This window comes from Littorina saxatilis, linkage group LG12 (assembly GCF_037325665.1).
Source record: "Littorina saxatilis isolate snail1 linkage group LG12, US_GU_Lsax_2.0, whole genome shotgun sequence".
Lineage (NCBI taxonomy): Eukaryota > Metazoa > Mollusca > Gastropoda > Littorinimorpha > Littorinidae > Littorina > Littorina saxatilis.
The window spans coordinates 69,347,631-69,372,623 of NC_090256.1; the positions used below are offsets into that span (position 1 = coordinate 69,347,631).

General features: G+C 41.5%; 1 protein-coding gene across 1 annotated transcript in view; it reads right to left on the bottom strand.

Annotated features, from left to right (window-relative positions):
* LOC138982657 (probable E3 ubiquitin-protein ligase HECTD2) overlaps positions 1–20,224 on the bottom strand; it is a 46,680-nt gene extending 26,456 nt beyond the window's left edge. Inside the window, exons 1-5 of the mRNA XM_070355987.1 lie at positions 19,849–20,224; positions 15,949–16,337; positions 11,586–11,688; positions 3,489–3,578; positions 2,283–2,344 (exon numbers count right to left, since the gene is read on the bottom strand). Coding sequence (XP_070212088.1) covers positions 2,283–2,344; positions 3,489–3,578; positions 11,586–11,688; positions 15,949–16,337; positions 19,849–20,061 — 857 coding nt within the window. The 5' untranslated portion in view covers positions 20,062–20,224. The remainder of the gene's footprint in view (positions 1–2,282; positions 2,345–3,488; positions 3,579–11,585; positions 11,689–15,948; positions 16,338–19,848) is intronic.
* Between the last annotated feature and the right edge of the window lie 4,769 nt (positions 20,225–24,993).

Genomic DNA, 24,993 nt, shown 5'->3' on the forward strand with positions numbered 1-24,993 from the left:
ATCAAAGATGTAACTAAAGTTGGCCTAAAAATTATTGCAACAAATTTCAAACCCAAATTAAAGCCTTAATTCCTGTGTCATTTAATTAAAACTGTATATGCCAGAGAAGGCCGTTCACTTAACCTTCAGGATCACCTTTTGGATTGAATATTTCTTTTACAGGGATCACGTGACCGCCGCTCAAGTAAGGGTACCCTCAAAATTGACCAGACAAAAACGGAAGAGCCGAATGAAAAATCGACAAAAAATCACAATAGGCAATACGTTGCAACTTTCACATGAGTTGTTCTTTGCTACTGGTCACAAGTGGGGGTCAGCTCACACGGACGCATTTTTTCTATACAGTCTAGGGGAGAAACTGGTCACAAAGCACCCAGTACATGCCAGAGAGATAGGAGAATCGGCACAACCAAAGAAAATACCAAAATCATTCAATAGATATGGAAATATTAAGATTTACTGTGAAAATGCCAGCAAAAATGGCGTCCAAAAATGGGAACGCACACTTGGTGCGTCTTTGAAGACTTACCTCCCGTTCTGTGTTGTTGATAATAGTCGTGTTTGTGCTGTTTTTGTTGAAATAGTATCTAAAAAAAACTGATGCAGTTCTAATGTTGCAAATTATTGTTGTCTTTGTGAAATGCGAGATCAGCGTATCACTCCAAATGAGCTTCATAGCAGAAAAGCAGATACACTACCAAAACACTGCATAACAGATAGATCTACAAGTCTGAGCCAGAATCATTGAAATTTACTTTCTGTATAAAATATTGCAATCAAATACGACTCGAGTGGCAAAGAACATTCTCTGCAATTCCTGTCTCAGTCCGTACAGCCGTTTCGGGTCCTATCGTCATCATACAAACATACACACAGACACACAAGAACCAGCTTTAAAAGTTAGATTATGTAGGAACCATGTGAACCAGTGATTTTTTCTTATGTACAACAGATACTACAGTATTTCTGCTTTATGAAAAGCAATATTTCAAAAACAAAACTAGAGATTTGAATTTTGACCACTTTTTCCCCTTTCTGTCACCAGTACTGAAGAACAACTCACATACGAGAAGAAAGTCAAACCAATTATCTACCCTGAACAGATTATTTTGTTTTGCTACCTTGCGTATTTCGCGTGCTATGCTATTCCTACTGATGCAGGTGTCGATCGCAAGAGCGGTCAAAAACGGAACGTTTTACGTCAATTTTTATGGGTATCATGTCAAAAAGCGCTACATTTTAGCAATGACTTGGTGGATTGCTTTGAAACTTTCAGAATATTTTACCAACATACTAGAGATAATTTGTGCAAAAGTTTGGATCGTTACGGTTATTTATCCAGATGTGACGCAATGTTTCGGAAAATGTTGTTAAACTTGTCATATGATTGTTTACTTGTGTCCAAAAAATTCATGACTTTGCATATCTACAGATAAATGATTGATACAGATTCTGTCTAAGTTTCATTTGCGTGTAGCTGCTGGCGTTAATTTACTAGTCATGCAAACACATGAGGAAAAAATGGAACGTTCACGCTGTTTCGCGCTTACAGCTGTTATCGCTGCGTGCCTCTTAAAACATTCTACGGTCACGCTTGGCTGGGCATCGCTGTAGCACCAGAATCATCGCTTAAATATGTAGCGTGTTTACTGGTCCAGCAAATTTGCGTCAGTGCATGCTTACACGCACATAAAACTTTAGCAGTGTATTTATCAATCATTTTTCTAAAGACATGCAAAGTCATACATTTTTTGGACCCAAGGGAACAATCCTACGACAAGATTAAAAACTTCTTTTGAAAAATGTAATTGCATAACATTTTAACAAACACCTGTAACAATCCATCATTTTGCTCGAAGTATCTCTAGTATGTTGGTAAAATATTCTGAAAGTTTCAAAGCAATCCACCAAGTGAATAGCATAGCACGCGAAATACGCAAGGTAGCAAAACAAAACAATCTGTTCAGGGTAGATAATTGGTTTGACTTTCTTCTCGTTTTGCCTATTGTGATTTTTTTTCTCGATTTTTCATTCGGCTCTTCCGTTTTTGTCTGGTCGATTTTGAGGGTACCGAGCGGCGGTCACGTGATCCATGTAAAAGAAATATTTAATCCAAATAGTGATCCTGAAGGTTAAGTGAACGGCCATCTCTGGCATGTAAAGTGTTAATAAAATGACACGGGGATTAATGCTTTAAATTGGGTTTGAAATTTGTTGCAATAACTTTTTGGCCAAGTTTATAACAGCAGTCCATACTAGTTGTGAATAATTAACTGACTTACTTTCTGTCCTTCAGCAAACTGTTAATAACGGCTTTCAAAACCTCCTTTGGCACTTCATTGGGCTGAAAACATACAGAAAAAACACCAACTTCTGTAAAGTATCATGTGTCAATTTTACCACGCCGCGCAAACAAAGCAACAAAATGAACAAATGATTACCATGGTGTGAATGTTACTGTTATTAATGAAGCTCAACAGTATCACCAAAGTGCTGCAGTGCTAGCAGTTTTTACAACATGCAAACATTCGCTGCAGATAGTCAGAAGAGGTGGAAAGGGTGGTAGCCACGGTCTGAAGAAAACTGTTGAAGATCGACAGTAGATATATGAGAATTTTAATGAGACAAACCAAAGCACAGCCAATGAGAATCAAGATCAACTGACCGCAAGGCACGACACAATTAAACTTAACAATCTGTACGTCCAATCAATCAACATTCGGAGTAATTCACTGGAACAAACATTTTCACAAAGATTCTTCAGACAACCTAATTCATTAAAAATTCAACGAAACTGAGAATGGAAAAGAAAACCACGTAGTCTTCTTGGTCTTGGGAAAACAGGTGAATGTGGCTCTGAGCACTTTTTAAAGTAGGTCGCGCACGTTGCTGGTTTCTTTGTATTATAAATTATGCAACCTCAGATATAATCACTAGTGGCGTTCTCTGTGCGCACACACACACACACACACACACACACATACACACTCACACATTGTACTGCAAGAAAATGTGACACTTCCACTTCATGAATGAGCTTGTGTTTGCTAACATCAATAAGAAAAACAAATGCTTATATAGCTCCCCTTTCGTCATATGTAATACATTATTACATGAATCAAAGTTCTGCTCTAGCTTCATAAAGTTATGTTCAAGAGAACAATGATTTCCTAGTTATTGACCCAAACTTGCCTAATTGTGACCTGTATCAATCCACTTACAGTTATCCAATCTTAAGAATATCGAACAGATACAAACTTTTTAATGTTTGTGTTCACTGCTGGCCGCCCATACGGAGGGAGTAGGACACTGCTCATTACTTAGGACTCACTGATTATTCACGGGAGTAACAAAAACTTTGCTTGTTTGTTTTGATTCTTTGTTGGTTTTTGTTATTGGTAGTTTCAGGTCGTACATTCCTGTGCGGAAAAAAAACTGGGTGTCTCCCAATATATATACCCACTAAATGTCAGTGAAGCGTAACTCACGGCTTTCATCAGCGTGTCATACACAGCATTGACGTACTCCACATGGATCCCTGAGTCGTCAGCAGTCTTGTAATCTTTGCTAGGGTCTCTCTGCAACATTGCATCAAGGAAATCAAACACAAACATCAAAACATTAGATTCACTCTTACACATATCGAGGTCTGTTAATGATTGTTTGACGTCACAATTCATGCGTACATGCCCTTAGCAGGCAAATCAGCGGTGCTTGACTGCAGGGAATATGCTGTCCATATAAACACGGCGTTGTCAGCGGTGCATGACTGCAGGGAATATGCTGTCCATATAAACACGGCGTTGTCAGCGGTGCATGACTGCAGGGAATATGCTGTCCATATAAACACGGCGTTGTCAGCGGTGCATGACTGCAGGGAATATGCTGTCCATATAAACACGGCGTTGTCAGCGCTGCATGACTGCAGGGAATATGCTGTCCATATAAACACGGCGTTGTCAGCGCTGCACGACTGCAGGGAATATGCTGTCCATATAAACACGGCGTTGTCAGCGGTGCATGACTGCAGGGAATATGCTGTCCATATAAACACGGCGTTGTCAGCGGTGCATGACTGCAGGGAATATGCTGTCCATATAAACACCGCGTTGTCAGCGGTGCATGACTGCAGGGAATATGCTGTCCATATACAGTGGAGTCCAGGTATAACGAACCTGGGTATAACGAAATCCCGCTTTTAACGAACTGCCATTGATTTCCCGGCAGACAGCCTTCTATTTCTTACTTGTTACTTTCCGGCCACAACGAACCTTTTGAACTCATTTGCATAACGAACCCCTCTTATAACAAACACGTTTTCATCGCCCCATAGCCGTTTTGTCTCTAAAAGTCACAAGGCTACAACGAACTGATGTCAATAACTGTCTCCAAAGACAAAAATACACAAAAAATACACAAACACAAGTGCACATCCCGTGATGAGCGAACTCTGAACAAACAGCGGGAGGTGCATGGAACAGCCACCGCCGCTGTGTTTTCACTATTCCAATCAGCTGCTAAGCTATGACTGTGCTCTAAAAAGTCACAAGGCTACAACGATCTGCTGTGAGGCGAGATCAAAGGCAGGTCCAATGTGATAGCTGGGTGACCTTGTTTATAGACACTGTGACCTTCTTCCCAGGGGTCATTGACCCAGTTTTAGCTATGAGAGGTGGTTCCCCTTTATCAGAGAGGAAACACTTCCTGCACCCGGGTCACTCCCGGGTCAGTGACCGAGTTTAACCTATGGAGAGTTTAACCTATGGGGCGGTCTCTTTGATGTCTTGAGAGGAAACTTGGCCAGGGTAGTACATGCACCAGAACTGGTGGACACCATGAAATCGGAGATTGATCAGAATGTACATATGTACGTGCTTTTACACGACTTTTTAAATTTTACTTCTAAAATTGTGACAGTAAAGTGAACATTTGAACTATGCCTCTATGGATTATATTATGAAGCTGTTGAAAACATGCAGAGATTGTACTCTCCAAGGAAAGATTGATGGGACGATCATTTGAAGGTGAGTGGGAAAACTTGTCTTAAGGCCATTTAGGGTTGAAAACTCTACAGCGAATTACTGATATAACGAACTAAAATGTATCTCCCTTGAGATTCGTTGTACCCGGACTCCACTGTAAACACGGCGTTGTCAGCGGTGCATGACTGCAGGGAATATGCTGTCCATATAAACACGGCGTTGTCAGCGGTGCATGACTGCAGGGAATATGCTGTCCATATAAACACGGCGTTGTCAGCGCTGCATGACTGCAGGGAATATGCTGTCCATATAAACACGGCGTTGTCAGCGCTGCATGACTGCAGGGAATATGCTGTCCATATAAACACGGCGTTGTCAGCGGTGCATGAATGCAGGGAATATGCTGTCCATATAAACACGGCGTTGTCAGCGGTGCATGACTGCAGGGAATATGCTGTCCATATAAACACGGCGTTGTCAGCGGTGCATGACTGCAGGGAATATGCTGTCCATATAAACACGGCGTTGTCAGCGCTGCATGACTGCAGGGAATATGCTGTCCATATAAACACGGCGTTGTCAGCGGTGCATGACTGCAGGGAATATGCTGTCCATATAAACACGGCGTTGTCAGCGGTGCATGACTGCAGGGAATATGCTGTCCATATAAACACGGCGTTGTCAGCGGTGCATGACTGCAGGGAATATGCTGTCCATATAAACACGGCGTTGTCAGCGGTGCATGACTGCAGGGAATATGCTGTCCATATAAACACGGCGTTGTCAGCGCTGCATGACTGCAGGGAATATGCTGTCCATATAAACACGGCGTTGTCAGCGGTGCATGACTGCAGGGAATATGCTGTCCATATAAACACGGCGTTGTCAGCGGTGCATGACTGCAGGGAATATGCTGTCCATATAAACACGGCGTTGTCAGCGGTGCATGACTGCAGGGAATATGCTGTCCATATAAACACAGCGTTGTCAGCGCTGCATGACTGCAGGGAATATGCTGTCCATATAAACACGGCGTTGTCAGCGGTGCATGACTGCAGGGAATATGCTGTCCATATAAACACGGCGTTGTCAGCGCTGCATGACTGCAGGGAATATGCTGTCCATATAAACACGGCGTTGTCAGCGGTGCATGACTGCAGGGAATATGCTGTCCATATAAACACAGCGTTGTCAGCGGTGCATGACTGCAGGGAATATGCTGTCCATGTAAACACGGCGTTGTCAGCGGTGCATGACTGCAGGGAATATGCTGTCCATATAAACACGGCGTTGTCAGCGGTGCATGACTGCAGGGAATATGCTGTCCATATAAACACGGCGTTGTCAGCGCTGCTTGACTGCAGGGAATATGCTGTCCATATAAACACGGCGTTGTCAGCGCTGCATGACTGCAGGGAATATGCTGTCCATATAAACACGGCGTTGTCAGCGGTGCATGACTGCAGGGAATATGCTGTCCATATAAACACGGCGTTGTCAGCGGTGTATGACTGCAGGGAATATGCTGTCCATATAAACACGGCGTTGTCAGCGCTGCATGACTGCAGGGAATAAAATTATGCTGTCCATATAAACACGGCGTTGTCAGCGGTGCATGACTGCAGGGAATATGCTGTCCATATAAACACGGCGTTGTCAGCGCTGCATGACTGCAGGGAATATGCTGTCCATATAAACACGGCATTGTCAGCGGTGCATGACTGCAGGGAATATGCTGTCCATATAAACACGGCGTTGTCAGCGGTGCATGACTGCAGGGAATATGCTGTCCATATAAACACGGCGTTGTCAGCGGTGCATGACTGCAGGGAATATGCTGTCCATATAAACACGGCGTTGTCAGCGGTGCATGACTGCAGGGAATATGCTGTCCATATAAACACGGCGTTGTCAGCGCTGCATGACTGCAGGGAATATGCTGTCCATATAAACACGGCGTTGTCAGCGCTGCATGACTGCAGGGAATATGCTGTCCATATAAACACGGCGTTGTCAGCGGTGCATGACTGCAGGGAATATGCTGTCCATATAAACACGGCGTTGTCAGCGCTGCATGACTGCAGGGAATAAAATTATGCTGTCCATATAAACACGGCTTTGTCAGCGGTGCATGACTGCAGGGAATATGCTGTCCATATAAACACGGCGTTGTCAGCGGTGCATGACTGCAGGGAATATGCTGTCCATATAAACACGGCGTTGTCAGCGGTGCATGACTGCAGGGAATATGCTGTCCATATAAACACGGCGTTGTCAGCGGTGCATGACTGCAGGGAATATGCTGTCCATATAAACACGGCGTTGTCAGCGGTGCATGACTGCAGGGAATATGCTGTCCATATAAACACGGCGTTGTCAGCGGTGCATGACTGCAGGGAATATGCTGTCCATATAAACACGGCGTTGTCAGCGGTGCATGACTGCAGGGAATATGCTGTCCATATAAACACGGCGTTCACTCTTCTTTAGCACACCTGGCCACTATCTGTTTGGTCTGCATGGACATTCCACCAAAAGCGGCATATGGCTGCCAAAAGCGGCATATGGCTGCCAAAAGCGGCATATGGCTGCCAAAAGCGGCATATGGCTGCCAAAACGGCAGGGTAAAAACGGTCATACACATAACAACCGTGGGAGTTTCAGCCCTTGAACAAAGAGAAGAAGCATGTGTCTATACCTGCCAGCCCTCCACGTCACACTCATCACAATTGTCGCTCAGGTACACAGCAAACAACAGACCTGGATAAATTATACCTGTTGAAAGGTTGAGTTGAAAACAGAACATAATGGCCAATGTAGAGACTAAGACTAAGAGAGTGTCTGCGGCCACTTTTCAGTCAGGACAATGTTTTATGGCACAAATTCTGACAGCTACATGGAGTGAAATTCAGATATGAGTACCAGGACTCACAAGAAAGAGCACACTTGCATGCTTGTGATTATTTGTTTGAGCGTAGCCATTCTAATCTTGGCGTAACTATTCCTCTTAAAACGTAACAAGCTACACCAAAAGCGTAGCAGTTGGTAGCTCTGCACGCACTCACACACAAACACTGAGCTCCATCCCAACCCCTCCCCCCCAAAAAAAAGGATGGTTCAGATTTTAAACAAGGCCCCGCCCCACCCCCCTCCCAAAAAAAAGGGGGTTGGAGGGTTACTAGAGCAAAACTTTTTTTTGTGTTAAGGTGACACAAGTAACGCCACTTGTCGACAGCTTTCATTCAGATGTTTCGCTCATTGTTTTTATTTTGTTATTTTGGGGGGGATAGTTTAAAAAAAAAAATAATATGGAGTTCAGGGTCCGCCAGGTTACTGCCAATAGGCTCTTAATTGTTGCCTACGCCCAATCTCAAAAGCTGTCAGGTAGGTTTTCTTCCGAACCAGGAGGCTGGGAGCTGACTGGCTGTATTATACATGTCTCTTGTGTCCTGGTGCATAAAGTCACTCTCATATGCACATTATTTTGCATGAACACAAACAATTTTTGTCTCTCTCTTTCCAAAACACAACTTCATATTGTGCCATTGTTTTGCACTAGCTAAAACCAAGACTGACTGGATCAATGTATATAACAATGTGCATGTACAATATACATGATAGTCACCTGCAGTGGTTACCAAAAACAACAACAGGAACTGACAGTAAAACGTATGGGTACAAGCACAGCGCAAAGAACTGCCGTTCAAAATTATGTAACTCATGAAATTTAATCAATATTTCCCAATAACGACGAGCTCACAAATCAAACCATGGGAATGACGCGGCACTCAGGGACTGTACGATCAATAAATGAAGTAACAGACATTGAACTGTGAACACATGCACAGCGACCTTCACCCTCCATTTTCACCTCAGCCTTAAAATTAAATTTCACAATAAAGTTGACAATGCACGAAGGTCGTCAAAAGAAATTGATTGACTGGGAAAAACAAACCAAGGAAAAGGCTTTCAATGCAGTGACATTTGCGTGTTTTAACAGTGCAGTTCACATGCATACAAGGTACGTAGTCCAAAGACTAGACATGTAGGCTGAAATTGATTGACAGAAAAAAAGAAAGAAAAAAAGACAGCTTTCAATAATGCACTGACTTTTGTGAATTTTAACAGTGCAGTTCACAATGCATACAAGAATATCAAAACACTCATGGACATGTAGGCTGAAATTGATTGACAGAAAAAACAAAGAAAGACGGCGTTCATGCACTGACTTTTCTGTGTTTTAACAGTGCACTTAACAATGCATACAAGGTAGTCAAAACACTCATGGACATGTAGGTTGAAATTGATTGACTGAGAAAAACAAACAAACTAAAAGACTTTCAATGCATTGCCTTTTTTGTGTTTTCATGCAATCGATGCTTTATAAAACCGACTGACTGCCTATGTCGGTATGCGTGCTGGTACACAGGAATTATTAGGATTGTTAGCTTGTTACATGTTCTCTGTGAAGTTAAATTACCCTCTGTTTGCTTTAAAAAAAGAGTTCAAACAGAGTCAAATTACCCTCTGTTTACTCTAACATAGAAGAGTTCAAACAGAGTCAAATTACCCTCTGTTTACTCTAACATAAAAGAGTTCAAACAGAGTCAAATTACCCTCTGTTTGCTTTAAAACATGAAAGAGTTCAAACAGTCAAATTACCCTCTGTTTACTCTAACATAGAAGAGTTCAAACAGAGTTAATTTATCCTCTGTTTACTCTAACATAGAAGAGTTCAAACAGAGTTAAATTATCCTCTGTTTACTCTAACATAAAAGAGTTCAAACAGAGTTAAATTACCCTCTGTTTACTCTGACATAGAAGAGTTCAAACAGAGTTAAATTACCCTCTGTTTACTCTAACATAAAAGAGTTCAAACAGAGTTACTTTACCTTCTGTTTACTCTAACATAGAAGAGTTCAAACATAGTTAATTTACCCTCTGTTTACTCTGACATAGAAGAGTTCAAACAGAGTCAAATTACCCTCTGTTTACTCTAACATAGAAGAGTTCAAACAGAGTTACTTTACCCTCTGTTTACTCTGACATAGAAGAGTTCAAACAGAGTCAAATTACCCTCTGTTTACTCTAACATAGAAGAGTTCAAACAGAGTTAATTTACCCTCTGTTTACTCTTACATAGAAGAGTTCAAACATAGTTAAATTATCCTCTGTTTACTCTAACATAGAAGAGTTCAAACAGTTCTAAATGTCTTGAGGGCCGGGGGTGAATCTTATTGCGAAATTTTACGCAATCATGTTTGAGGTTCATGCATTTGAGGCACACACACAAAGAAAACAAATTGTTTGTGATGACAAGGCCAGACAAAAAGGGAATGGTTTTTATCAATGTTCTTTCTTTTTTTAATTCAAACTTGTCTTTTTACATTTAGTCAAGTTTTGACTCTATGTTTTAACATACTGTAGAGGGGGAATCGAGACGATCAAGGGTCGTGGTGTATGTTTGTCTGTATGTGTGTGTGTGTAGAGCGATTCAGACTAAACTACTGGACCGATCTTTATGAAATTTGACATGAGAGTTCCTGGGAATGATATCCCCGGATTTTTTTTCATTTTTTCAATAAATACCTTTGATGACGTCATATCCGGCTTTTTGTAAAAGTTGAGGCGGCACTGTCACACCCTCATTTTTCAATCAAATTGATTGAAATTTTGGCAAAGCAATCTTCGACGAAGGCCGGACTTTGGTATTGCATTTCAGCTTGGTGGCTTAAAAACTAATGAATGAGTTTGGTCATTATAAATCGGAAACTTGTAATTAAAATTATTTTTTTATTAAACGATCCAAAAACAATGTCATCTTATTCTTCGTCATTTTCTGATTCCAAAAACATATACATATGTTATATTTGGATTAAAAACAAGCTCTGAAAATTAAAAATATAAAAATTATGATTAAAATTAATTTTCCGAAATCGATTTAAAAACAATTTCATCTTATTCCTTGTCGGTCCCTGATTCCAAAAACATATAGATATGATATGTTTGGATTAAAAACAAACTCAGTAAGCTAAAAAGAATAGACATACAGAAAAGCGTGTTATCCTGCTCAGCGCGACCACTACCGCACTATTCTGCATGGCTTGTCGATTTCACTGCCTTTGCCACGAGCGGTGGACTGACGAAACTACGAGTATGTGGTCTTGGTGAAAAAAGCAGTGCATTTAGTTTCATTCTGTGAGTTCGACAGCTTGACTAAATGTTGTTATTTCGCCTTACGCGACTTGTTTTGTTTTATTTTAGCCTGGTGTATGGTGTGGGTTTTTTGGGCAGTAATTCCTGTGGGCTGTGTCCCCTGGAGGTCAAAGACCAGTAGTTTTCCTTTGAATGTCTTCAAAATTGAGTGTTGCAATTAAATTTAAAAAAATCACAAATTCAAGGTTAAAAAAAATCTAAAAAATCTTGGGTCACGAGGAAAATATAGGGTCTGTCGGGGCCTTGGAAACACTGCGTTATTTGTTGGCCTTAACTATATATATCGCTGCCCAAACTAGGTCTTGTTCTGCGTAAACCTGCGCAAATCAGTGAAAGTCAGCGCTACCACTGGTACAAGGCTATTTACAAAACATACTCTCCACCCACCTTGAAAATAACGCTGAGAGCAGGAAAAGAATCGAAGATGGACGCATAAAAATCCAGCACTCCTTTCCAGTTGCCGCTTTCTTTGGCTTCACGAACACACTGCCTGCAAGGGACAAAACAGTAGCAGTGTGGACTTTGTACCCAAGGTGTATCAAGGAACAAACCAGTAGCAGTGTGGACTTTGTACCCAAGGTGTACCAAGGAACAAAACAGTAGCAGTGTGGACTTTGTACCCAAGGTGTACCAAGGAACAAAACAGTACCAGTGTGGACTTTGTACCCAAGGTGTACCAAGGAACAAAACAGTACCAGTGTGGACTTTGTACCCAAGGTGTATCAAGGGACAAAACAGTACCACTACCAGTGTGGACTTTGTACCCAAGGTGTACCAAGGAACAAAACAGTAGCAGTGTGGACTTTGTACCCAAGGTGTATCAAGGAACAAAACAGTAGCAGTGTGGACTTTGTACCCAAGGTGTATCAAGGAACAAAACAGTAGCAGTGTGGACTTTGTACCCAAGGTGTATCAAGGGACAAAACAGTACCAGTGTGGACTTTGTACCCAAGGTGTATCAAGGGACAAAACAGTACCAGTGTGGACTTTGTACCCAAGGTGTATCAAGGAACAAAACAGTAGCAGTGTGGACTTTGTACCCAAGGTGTACCAAGGAACAAAACAGTACCAGTGTGGACTTTGTACCCAAGGTGTACCAAGGAACAAAACAGTACCAGTGTGGACTTTGTACCCAAGGTGTATCAAGGGACAAAACAGTACCAGTGTGGACTTTGTACCCAAGGTGTATCAAGGGACAAAACAGTACCAGTGTGGACTTTGTACCCAAGGTGTATCAAGGAACAAAACAGTACCAGTGTGGACTTTGTACCCAAGGTGTATCAAGGGACAAAACAGTACCAGCGTGGACTTTGTACCCAAGGTGTATCAAGGAACAAAACAGTACCAGTGTGGACTTTGTACCCAAGGTGTATCAAGGAACAAAACAGTACCAGTGTGGACTTTGTACCCAAGGTGTATCAAGGGACAAAACAGTACCAGTGTGGACTTTGTACCCAAGGTGTACCAAGGAGCAAAACAGTACCAGTGTGGACTTTTTACCCAAGGTGTATCAAGGAACAACACAGTACCAGTGTGGACTTATTGTACCCAAGGTGTATCAAGGGACAAAACTACCAGTGTGGACTTTTTACCCAAGGTGTATCGAGGAACAAAACAGTACCAGTGTGGACTTTGTACCCAAGGTGTATCAAGGGACAAAACAGTACCAGTGTGGACTTTGTACCCAAGGTGTACCAAGGAGCAAAACAGTACCAGTGTGGACTTTTTACCCAAGGTGTATCAAGGAACAACACAGTACCAGTGTGGACTTATTGTACCCAAGGTGTATCAAGGGACAAAACAATGTGGATTTATACAGACCTGAAGGTGTATCTGGTTTTGAAGGGTGTACACGTTGTCACGAATGCTCTTTCACGCACAATTAGAGAACAAACCTACGCAGTAAGAAAAAAAATCCCGCTTGAAAGTTTATGACATATAAAAAACGCTGGCGCTGGACCCGAGTACTCTTCAGACTGGCTCGCTCCCCCAATATGAAAGTTTTTGTCTTGTGCACGTGGATTTAAAAAAAAAAAAAAAAAATTATTTATTTTACACAATTAAAAAAATTATTAGAGTAAAATAAAACATTAAAACGTTCATAATAAACAATAGTAAACAAGAATTTAAAAAAAAAAAAAAAAAAAAAAAAAATAGACCGCCCATGCCGGGAATCGAACCCGGATCCCTTGGATTTATAAAAAAAAATAAAAAAAAAAAAATAAAAAAAATTATTTATTTATTTTACACAATTAAAAAAATTATAACAGTAAAATAAAACATTAAAACGTTCATAATAAACAATAGTAAACAAGAATTTATTATAAAAAAAAATTAAAAATAAAAAAATAAAAAAAATAGACAGCCCATGCCGGGAATCAAACCCGGATCACTTTAGCCATAGTCGGAAATGCTTTCCACCAAGCCACCAATTCTATCATTCGCCAGTGAACTCAAATGCCTATACTCCTCGCGCACAGTGGTACACGCACCCAAAGCACGCACGCACCCAAAGCCTGGTGTCGCTGTCGCTGGCTGGCTGGCGGATTAGCCGAACGGCTGTTCTATCCCACCGCGAATCGCGCCCGCCGTTAAGAGTCGTTTTTGTGGAATATTTCGCATTTAGGTCCCAGGTAACATTATGAAGTTTTAATACGATCAATCGGACCTATTATCAAGTTAGTGTATCAACTTTTGAAGGAACTGCGCCCAGTAGTTTCCCAGCAATAAGCTGTTAAGTCGAGACGAACAGACAGACAGACACACAATTAAAGTCTGCTGGACCCTAGTGCTGCGTACTCGGGGATAAAATTCAATTTGTTCTGTCCTCACCTTGATTGTTTGTATGCAGAACAGCATGGTTTGTATCCCAGTGGTACCAGCAATGAGAGGACCCTCTCATGAGAGGACACCTAATTCCTGCTGCATGTGTCTATTAACTTGACTAAAAAGTACCTCTTGTGAGAGGCCACCTGCCATGCAGGGACCCTTTTGGGTGGTCTCAAGGGTGTCCTTTCAATGCAGGTATCACTCAGTACACTATGATGCTTTATCCTTTGTTAGTTCTGGTTTTACTGTGATACAAAATTAATAATCGCCCTCTTGAAGCAAAAGCACATCAGATGTTGACAGTACACAATAACCACAATATGAGTTATTTCTAATATGCTGACTGTTAGCAAATGATAACAAGACATGTCGAGAAAAAAGAGATCAAGCATGAGCCTTTTAGGCAAATGCTGATATCGTTTGTGAGACATGTCTGTTATCATTTGCTAACAGCATATTAGAAATACAGTAGTCCCTTCCATTTCCGGCCCTTTCGTGGGCGTGAACCTGCCCGGAGCGGCCAGCTTTCCCATGACTAATGAGTTTTCCTTCTATAATTGACTCTTAATGGCCGTTAACCTGTCTGACGCGGTCAACGGTCACTGATTTTTGCCCTAAGGTGCCCCTCTTACTCGACAGGAGCGGCCACTTAACGGCGTGTGTGTGTGTGTGTGTGTGTGTGAGTGTGTGTGTGTGTGTGACGGTGTGTGTGTGTGTGTGTGTGTGTGTTGTGTGCACAGACGGCACAGCACGAGCAGACGACATGAATACTTACGCATGCGCAAACTGTAAATACAGACATGCGCATACATGTACATTTACGGCAGTCACTTCCGGATCGATCACAGCTGATGTGAGTTTGAAACACTTGTTTATCTGACACTCAAATACATATATAATAATCCAAACAACACACATAGAAACATACGAAACAATAGCTTAGCCAGGACGATCGAGTTAAACACGCAAATAATTAAGATGTATAAACGAAAGCAAAACTAACAGAGACAATGAATCGGCGGCTCGTGGATGATCGCTTTCTTTTCTTCATGAAAACTTGATCGTGTTTTTGGTTGTTTTTTTGGAGGAGGAGGGGGCCTGTAATGAACGACCACCTGATATTTGCGGTCACCTTTGCAATGACTAATGGGTGACCGGATATGGCAGGTACTACTGTAACGGTTTTATTACCGTTTAATTCGACTAAAAGAAATTTCGAAGCGACCCCGCGAATGGGAACTTGAACAGCCGCAATAGGAACTTGAGCGCTTCTACCTGATTATGCCTGTCAGTCAAAGAATTCTCGTGACCTGAGTCAGCCAATCAGAGTAACACACCTGACGTGATGAATATTCACAGGTCAAATGCCTTTGACACACAACAATCTCACAAGATATATCATGTTGAACATGCGTTTCGGTTGCTTCGCTTTTTCTCGTTGAACAGAGAGCGACAGATTTAGAACCGACTCCAGACGGATGGGAAATGACGTAAAGATACATTTGATGAAAAGTGAGTGACGCAATTTCACTTGATTTTTCCGAACTTTGATCATTTAGATTTCAAGTGAGCGGTCGGCATTGCAAAATCAGACGATGGGCGGTGCCTTGCTGTTCCGTAACGCACCCACCGACAAAACTCGCTTTTCGGTATTTTTTAGATAAAGAGAGTATTATCTGACAGCATTTGAAGTGTCATTCTTTAGAATAAATCACGCTGATATTGTTAAATTACATTTTTACTTTGACTTGTTAATATTTAGCGTGATAAACAAAAAGGGTCCCTGCCTGAATGTTATAACATTTAGAGGGTCACCTAGAATCCGTCCTGATTGGTCAAAAAGCCATATGGGGCACTGAATTGGTAATAAAAGAAGATAACATGCTCAAAACTATGTTAAATAAAAACAAACAATACGTACTGGAACTGTTCTAAGGTTAGGGTACTGATGGGTGCAGCGGGGACTTGGTTGACCTTGGGACTCGCTGGGGGACGAGGGCTCTTCGGCCCCGAAGAAACATCCTTGACGACGGGAGGATTTCCATGGCGACCGGACCCCCCACGGTTAGCCTTTGCGTAGGCAGGTGTGTGACCCCTCGACACTGTCAGCTGAGAACTGCCGATGGCCGGGAGCCGGGGACTGGTGACAGGGGAAAGTAAGTCTGAACGGCCGTCACTTGGCTGCGGAGAGCCCGACTGTTGTTCATTCTGGTTGGACGAGGCAGAACCCCTGCGATTACCGCCCCCAAGGTTTTGGAAAAAGTTTGCGATTGTCTGTAGACGTCCTCCTTGAGGTTTGTTGCGGTCATTCTGAAAATAAAAATGAAAAAAGATAATAACTATGATATTTAAACAAAAGTGGACACATCAGTAACCAGGTGAGAATTTTCCTGTTCAATATTTTGGCAAACCGTTTTCTTCAGTATGATAACTATGAATGATACTCTACCAATGCCACACCGCCAAAAAATTACAAGAGAAATATTTCCGAACATTTCAAAGCCTGCAACTTGTAGGAATAAAACTAGCAAGTTTCATGTACATTGTAAGCTGTGCCATTTCTTCAACAAACATCTCAACTGTTCAGCATCATGGCTGCACATGTACACATAATGACACATGTACACATAATGACACATGTACACATAATGACATATGTAGGACCAATTAACATAACCAAACTACACATTGCAATTTTTCATTGGGACAAGAAACACTTCCCTGGGTAATCTTGAACTTTTAGTGTGTTAAATTCATAGCTCAGAATCCAGTGGCATTCTTTACTTATTTTTAATACAGGTCCCTATAATCAAGCCAAAGAACATTTGTCGTGAAATTAATTGACGGATTGAGCTCCAAACTTAAGCATAATTAATTAATTTGGTTGTTTGATTGACGAAAAAGACCCGAGAATGGCTACGTTGTCATCCAAGGGACATCACTAAGCCAACGGGAGTTGCCTCCCCTGTCGCCGCTGAGGATAATTCCTTTTTTGACGCATGTAAACGAAATGCATTCCGAGCATTCGTACAGTTCATTCCGTGACTCCAAAGGAATCTACAATGACTTGTTCTGCTTACAAGTGCTGGTTCTGCAAATTTGGAGACTTAAAGGCACTGTAAGCCTCCCGTAAACCATCACAGATACTGTCAGGCTTTTACACACAGTACAAACACCCTTCCATTTGAACGCTCACCAAACGGGAACATCCTAGGTGCCCTACGAGGCTACGTAAAGAGCGAGCAATTTTCAAAGAATTAATTTTGCGGATTGTGTCAGAGACAATCAGACCATGGTGCGTTTTGGCGCTAGACCTAACTTTTAAAATCTAAATAATAAATTGACTGCTTGTTACACAAACATTCTTAAATCATAAAGGAATTCTTTTTTCATCAAGACAAGATCAGTACAAGTTTTGAAAGTTTGAAAAAAGAAAAGCCCGGAAGCAGGGTCACGCAAGGTCGTGGTTCTCATAGCAGATGACGGTTTATACCTTTCCAGGGGTGAGTTTTGGCGCTCGCCCGCTCGCCCGCGGCGACTTCAAATCGCGTCGGGCGAGTTCGAAATTCCTCTGAAATCGCCCGCCGGGCGGGTTCAAATTTTGCTGAAGTACAAAGTCGTTAGGCAACCTAGTCAATCGGAACGGCCGGCGAACAAATATCTCTGCGGGCGATCTCAAAATCTGTCACTTCTCTACTGCCCCCCCCCCCTTCCCCCACTTTGAGGACTCAGGACTACCATCAATCAATGTCAGACACATTGGCTAGACAGCTACCCCCCTCCGCCTCACTTGACCGTGTCATCACCCCTGTGTCATCACCCCTCCAGTGCCACGAGCCGCTGGCGATTGCATCAGCAGTCAAAATAGTTAAACCCCCCCCCCCCCCCCCCCCTCGGTCCCCCCTCTTTGCGCTATTCACTTCACCCCCTCTCTGATCTTATCCTGCGCTCACCAATCCTTCAGAGACTTTCACATGTTGTAAAACAGTTTCCTCTCAGATAAAAACTCGGTCATTGACCCCGAGTAAGAAGGTCAGTGTCTCGACAGGCAGCTGTGTTCAGATTGCAAGTAACGGTCATTGACCCAGGTCAACCAGCTTTTACAATGCATCTGCCTTTGATCTGACCGCCCATCCAGAGCAAACATATTCCCCCTAGCCCTCTGTATTTTTCCTTTGATGTGCCTGCTATGTACCACTGATCCAGTTTCTGGGAAATGTATATAATTATGTCATTGACTGCAGGGATACTCATTGAGACCGTTTTCCCAAATATGTTAACACCAGCTTTGCTGACCAACTTAGTACAAGTAGTGACAGTACTACTGCTGTCAATTATTTCCCTTCAACTAAGGAAGTAAAAAAAACCACCCAGATCCACTATAATATATATGTGATAAAGAAGAAAAGACAGACCTTCAACAATAGGACAAGGGATGCAACTCTGCTGAATCAAAAGCATAAAGATCACCTGTGAACAATTCTAGGATCAGGAAATCTGAACATCTGTTTGTTTTCATTAGGAAATAGAAATGAAATGTAATGCTTTTGATTATTTATGACTTAAGCTGTGGTAAATTTGGCTGGTATGCAACTTTTACAGTAATATTAATAACACAGACATAAAGAAAAAGAAACAAAACAAGAAAGCAACTTAGAAAATGTTTTGTTTGTAGTCAGCTTTTTATACTTGGTTTTATACAACAAAAAACATAATTTAAATTAAAAAAATGCTGATTTACTCTTTTGTAGTGTGTGTTTATGTGGTAAGTAAAGTTCCATAGTAAATTACTTTGTAAATTGTGTGGTAGGGGTAACTTTTAGTGAGGTTTAGTGTGTGATTGTGTGACAGGGTGTGAATGTGGTTTTGATTTCTTGTTTCTTTGTGGCGGCTTTTATTTTAAATTCTTTATTAAAACAAGGTTAATTATCATTATATTAAAACATAGCATTTTAGTCATCAAGTTTTCTGTGTGTTTGTGGTAGTTATTAGTAGTGCAAATCCACATGTATGCATTATAAGTATGAATGTACGTCTTTTGTGTATGTGGTTAGCAAGCGACGAGCCGCTGGGGCGGTTGTAAGAAATCCCGGCAAGTTGGGGGCCGGTTGGGATTTGGGGGGGCCGGTTCAATTTTTGACTTACCGGCCCCCCTGGCCGGTAGCAAAAAAAGTTAAGGTACACCCCTGCCTTTCGCCAGTTCCTCTGAACAGTCAAAAGCCATCGCTAGAGTTCTTGTGAACCACAGCCGTTTGTTTCGTGCTTAGTCAGAGGTACTTAATAACGTGCTATTGCAGATAAACTCACAGCGAGTCGCATTCAAATTACTAACTGACGACTACATTGTGAAAAAGGGAAACTTGATCACACGGGTTCACGGTGGCTCAGGGGTAAGATAAACCACGCAAAAATAAATTTTTTGAAAATTGCTCGCTCTTTACGGAGGGCACCTAGGATGTTCCCGTTTGGTGAGCGTTCAAATGGAAGGGTGTTTGTACTGTGTGTAAAAACCTGACAGTATCTGTGATGGTTTACGGGAGGCTTAGCTGTGCCTTTAAATGCTTCTGAATTCTGAGCTATGAATTTAACACACTACAGTTCAAGATTACCCCTCACTGACCACTTATTCTGATTTCATTCACAATTTCTGGCTGAATCCAATATAAAATGAGTCTGGTCCCAATTACTGAATTAGTAAACGCTACTAGTAGACTACTACTCAACTTTCCAATTATCTGCCCTTGACTACATGCCATTCTTGCCGTAATAATTAGAGCGGAAAACCAGATCAATAATGTTGCGAAACGTGTCAATAAATCACCTGGTTGTCGCGGTAAATGGGGCCTCGTTCAGTTCTGTCCTGTCTGATTCGTCTTCGTGGTGATGGCGGTCGCTCGGCAAGCTCCCGACTGTAGAAGTTACCGCAGTTAGGACAGATAGTGCGTTTAGTGCCCGGCTGCTGCGGCACCGAGTAGTCACACGTCGGACACGTTATCAGGCACGCCTTGTCACTCGACGACGATGTCGCAGCCATGGAGGGAGACAAATGGCCATGGAGGATTGTCTCCGGTCGTTTAAAACATTTTCGGTGGATGAGAATCGACGGAAAACGTCTCTAAGTAGTCTAACTACTGCGAAGCCAAGGTTGTTGACACTGTTGATCCGCCATTTTGGATTCGAGGATAAACTTGTGACGTCACAAGCATCCGCAGAAGCAGAGGCAGAATCGATTTGTTGACGTTACTGCCATGACAACGATGAAAGCGGTTTGGCCACAGAGATATAGAATATTCTATATCTCTGTGGATTTGGCGTGGTAGTGCACAGAACACGCAACTCCACACCGGTCAGACCGGGACAGGGACTCGGGGCGAGGTGGGGGAAGTGTCCCTTGCGAGCTGTCACTTCACAGGCCGCTTTTCTCTCCTGGCACCAAGTCCACAGGCGCACGATTGACTAGCATGAATCTCTTGCTGTGACATTTAAAAACAAAGTTAGGTCAGAACAGCCCACCATGTCACAGGTCTGTCCTTTTTGTGCAGTCCTGCATTATTGTTCTTCGTGTAACGTGTCGTCTTCTATACACAGGTCTTCCACTATAAAGCCACAATAGAAAGCTAAGTGATACACTATAAAGCCACAATAGAAAGCTAAGTGATACACTATGAAGCCACAATAGAAAGCTAAGTGATACACTATACAGCCACAATAGAAAGCTAAGTGATACACTATGAAGCCACAATAGAAAGCTAAGTGATACACTATAAAGCCACAATAGAAAGCTAAGTGATACACTATAAAGCCACAATAGAAAGCTAAGTGATACACTATAAAGCCACAATAGAAAGCTAAGTGATACACTATAAAGCCACAATAGAAAGCTAAGTGATACACTATACAGCCACAATAGAAAGCTAAGTGATACACTATAAAGCCACAATAGAAAGCTAAGTGATACACTATAAAGCCACAATAGAAAGCTAAGTGATACACTATGAAGCCACAATAGAAAGCTAAGTGATACACTATAAAGCCACAATAGAAAGCTAAGTGATACACTATACAGCCACAATAGAAAGCTAAGTGATACACTATAAAGCCACAATAGAAAGCTAAGTGATACACTATAAAGCCACAATAGAAAGCTAAGTGATACACTATAAAGCCACAATAGAAAGCTAAGTGATACACTATACAGCCACAATAGAAAGCTAAGTGATACACTATAAAGCCACAATAGAAAGCTAAGTGATACACTATAAAGCCACAATAGAAAGCTAAGTGATACACTATACAGCCACAATAGAAAGCTAAGTGATACACTATAAAGCCACAATAGAAAGCTAAGTGATACACTATGAAGCCACAATAGAAAGCTAAGTGATACACTATAAAGCCACAATAGAAAGCTAAGTGATACACTATGAAGCCACAATAGAAAGCTAAGTGATACACTATAAAGCCACAATAGGAAGCTAAGTGATACACTATAAAGCCACAATAGAAAGCTAAGTGATACACTATAAAGCCACAATAGAAAGCTAAGTGATACACTATGAAGCCACAATAGAAAGCTAAGTGATACACTATACAGCCACAATAGAAAGCTAAGTGATACACTATAAAGCCACAATAGAAAGCTAAGTGATACACTATGAAGAGCCCAGCACCACAACTTAATGACAACCATTGCTGTTTTTTTAGTGCCTGTCGTCATGTTTTCTTGCGAACGCCAGCATTTAATCTGTTTCTTTTTTCCATATTTCTTTTCTTCGTTAACTTTTTCTCTGTTCTTGTTCTTTCTTTCTTCTGGTGTATGACTGGTGTATGACTGATGTATGACTGGTGTATGACTGGTGTATGACTGATGTATGACTGATGTATGACTGATGTATGACTGGTGTATGACTGGTGTATGACTGGTGTATGACTGATGTATGACTGGTGTATGACTGGTGTATGACTGGTGTATGACTGGTGTATGACTGATGTATGACTGGTCTATGACTGGTGTATGATTGGTGTATGATTGGTGTATGACTGGTGTATGACTGATGCATGACTGGTGTATGACTGATGTATGACTGGTGTATGACTGGTGTATGACTGGTGTAGGCTATTTTTACGTCTAGTTGACGGAAGACTCAGTACACAATCATATGTCTTTTTATATAATAATATTTGATGATTGATGGTGATACGTACTGTTGCTAATGTCCGATAGACGTTTAATTTTAATATCTTATCTTTATTTGTCTTGGTGTATTATCTTTTTGTATTTGTAAGGCAGGCTTTTAGCCAAATTGGTGTGTGTGTGTGTGTGTGTGTGTGTGTGTGTGTGTGTGTGTGTGTGTGTGTGTGTGTGTGTGTGTTTTAAGGGTGGGGGGGTGGGGGTGGGAGGAGGGGGGAAGTGTTGACAGCTAATCAAGTGTTTGTTCTATGTCTTCTTCTCAACGTGGGCCTGTTACTCCCGAGAGTGCCGCGGCACCAATCAGCAGAACAAAACATCACTTGATAGTCGTTCTTTGTCTCAGTGTATACAGTGGAACCCCCTACATCACTTGATAGTCGTTCTTTGTCTCAGTGTATATAGAACCCCCTACATCACTTGATAGTCGTTCTTTGTCTCAGTGTATACAGTGGAACACCCTACATCACTTGATAGTCGTTCTTTGTCTCAGTGTATACAGTGGAACACCCTACATCACTTGATAGTCGTTCTTTGTCTCAGTGTATACAGTGGAACACCCTACATCACTTGATAGTCGTTCTTTGTCTCAATGTATACAGTGGAACACCCTTAAGATTCCTTCACCCCCCCTCCCAATTTAAAACTCCTTGTTTTCACAGATATTCTGGATTCTGAGATATGATGAATGATGAGTGGGCTTGCGTTTCGTTCAATTCGAAATGTCGGTTGTAAATTAACCATCAAGATTCTCTCTTTTTTTAAAACCTGTTTTTTTCCAGATTTGTTTATGTTCACAGGGGGAGGGGAGGTGCGATTGAGTTGCCGGTTGATGACTGACGTATCCTACCTATCCCATGTCCAGATACCGTCACTCAGGTACATAAGCAATTAACTGACTCTTGACGCATATTATCGACCAACGTTGTGGTGGGCTTTTTATTTTATTTTATTTTTTAACCGCAACATGTTTCTTCGACCAAGTGCTGACAAGGAATATGTAAAAACGGATATGATGCATCCGGTGTTGGAACCATACACTCAGAATCAGATGACACATTGTGGAAAAACTAAAGGGGAGTTTACGTCCTCACAGAAACTATTTCTATTAGAGACATGAGTTGATGATAGGCTAAAAAGCTGGTAAAAGTGAGAAAAGAGGGGAGGATGACGGGGTGGGCAGGAGTGGTGATGATAAAAGTTTGTTAAGAGGAGTAAATTCTTCTTCTAGATAGTGTGATTTAATATATTTGGGTTTGGCACCCGTTGTCTCCAAAAGCATTGGGAATAGGATGTTAAAAGTATACGTTTATTTTCCAAAAAGGTACTTTATAAGAAGTGATATAAAACCAAAGGTTAAAAAAGGTGATTCAGATTTGTACAGAGAGAGCTTAAAAACAGATGTGTACAGCACGTAGGCCTTGTTACATTATTTCACTTGCAGTTTAAAAGAGCTATCTATGCCACAGTGACACACCGAACACATTCGCTCACACAGATATAGGGTATAATTATGTACATACAAAAAACAAAAAACAAAAAAATATATATACATATACACATAGTACTGACATCTAAATATTGTTGCGTATAAAATAGTTTGTCGTATATTGACGTAGAAATTAATGATAAGAAGGTTGATTTAATTTCAAAAGTTTGGTGGACTGCCATTTTAGAACCCTTGGCAGGGTATGGACGGGGGGGGGGGGGGGGGGGGGGGGGGGTAAGGTCTCATCGGTGGTAGAGTGGTGGCACTAAATACAAGTAACTACATACATCTAAAATAGTTTTGAGAGTAAAATCGATTTTCACATAAGTGATTTGGGTGGTAGTTTATAAAAAAAATTGGGTTTTAGTCTTTAAAACGCAAAAAACGATTCATGATCTGGGCCAAGTTTGTCATCGGGGTTAAAAAATTGAACTGGCGTTAGGTATTTTGTTTTTATCCTACATACGTGAGAGAGACACCTGTGAGATAATAATCGTTCAAATCACACGTGTGTATATCATGTAAATGAGGTCATGTCAAGCAAGACTGACAGGGACCTTTTTTTCCACTGCTTATGATGCCAAAGTCACCGAGACAAACGTCATTATAGAAGAAAAAAACTTGCGCTCGCTAATTACCCTCGATGAATCTTTAGAACTAACACGTCACGCCACACTTTCAGAGTGACGTTTCTTTGCTTTGACGTAATAGATTGCACGAGGCTTTAGAAGAGATCGAGGTTCCAAAACAAGCGTCTTCAATTTAGCTGCCTCGAATGCAGGACATTTTCAGTAAAATACACGTAAGTACAGTATGTAGGATAAACAGAATACTACATGGCTTGCTGTGTCGTACCAGATTTACACTCGTTGCTTTTTCAAATAGTGAACAGCTTGCTTTCGCTCGCAGTTCAATATTTAAAAAAACAACTCGTGTAAATCTGGTACGACACAGCAAGCCATGTAGTATTCTCTATGTATCACACTTGACAAAAATGTGTTCCAGGGTTATCTGACTGCCGCACTCACAGTTCTTTTTAAATACAGTGCAACTTAGGCCTTTGGTGCGGGCCCTTCTTAGAATGCGTAACAACGCAGGGGGAAGTATGGGGAAGAAGCCACCTTTGATGAATTTCATGGGGTCCTTGTTATAATATTTACATTTAAGTTTGGTATACAAAAGTGAGTTTATAAAGCTGTAGTACTCTGAACTGGAAAAGCCTATGTTAATTTCTGTATTGGTAGAACAAAGGGCTGCCTTTTTAGCTGCGGTATCCGCTAGGTCGTTGC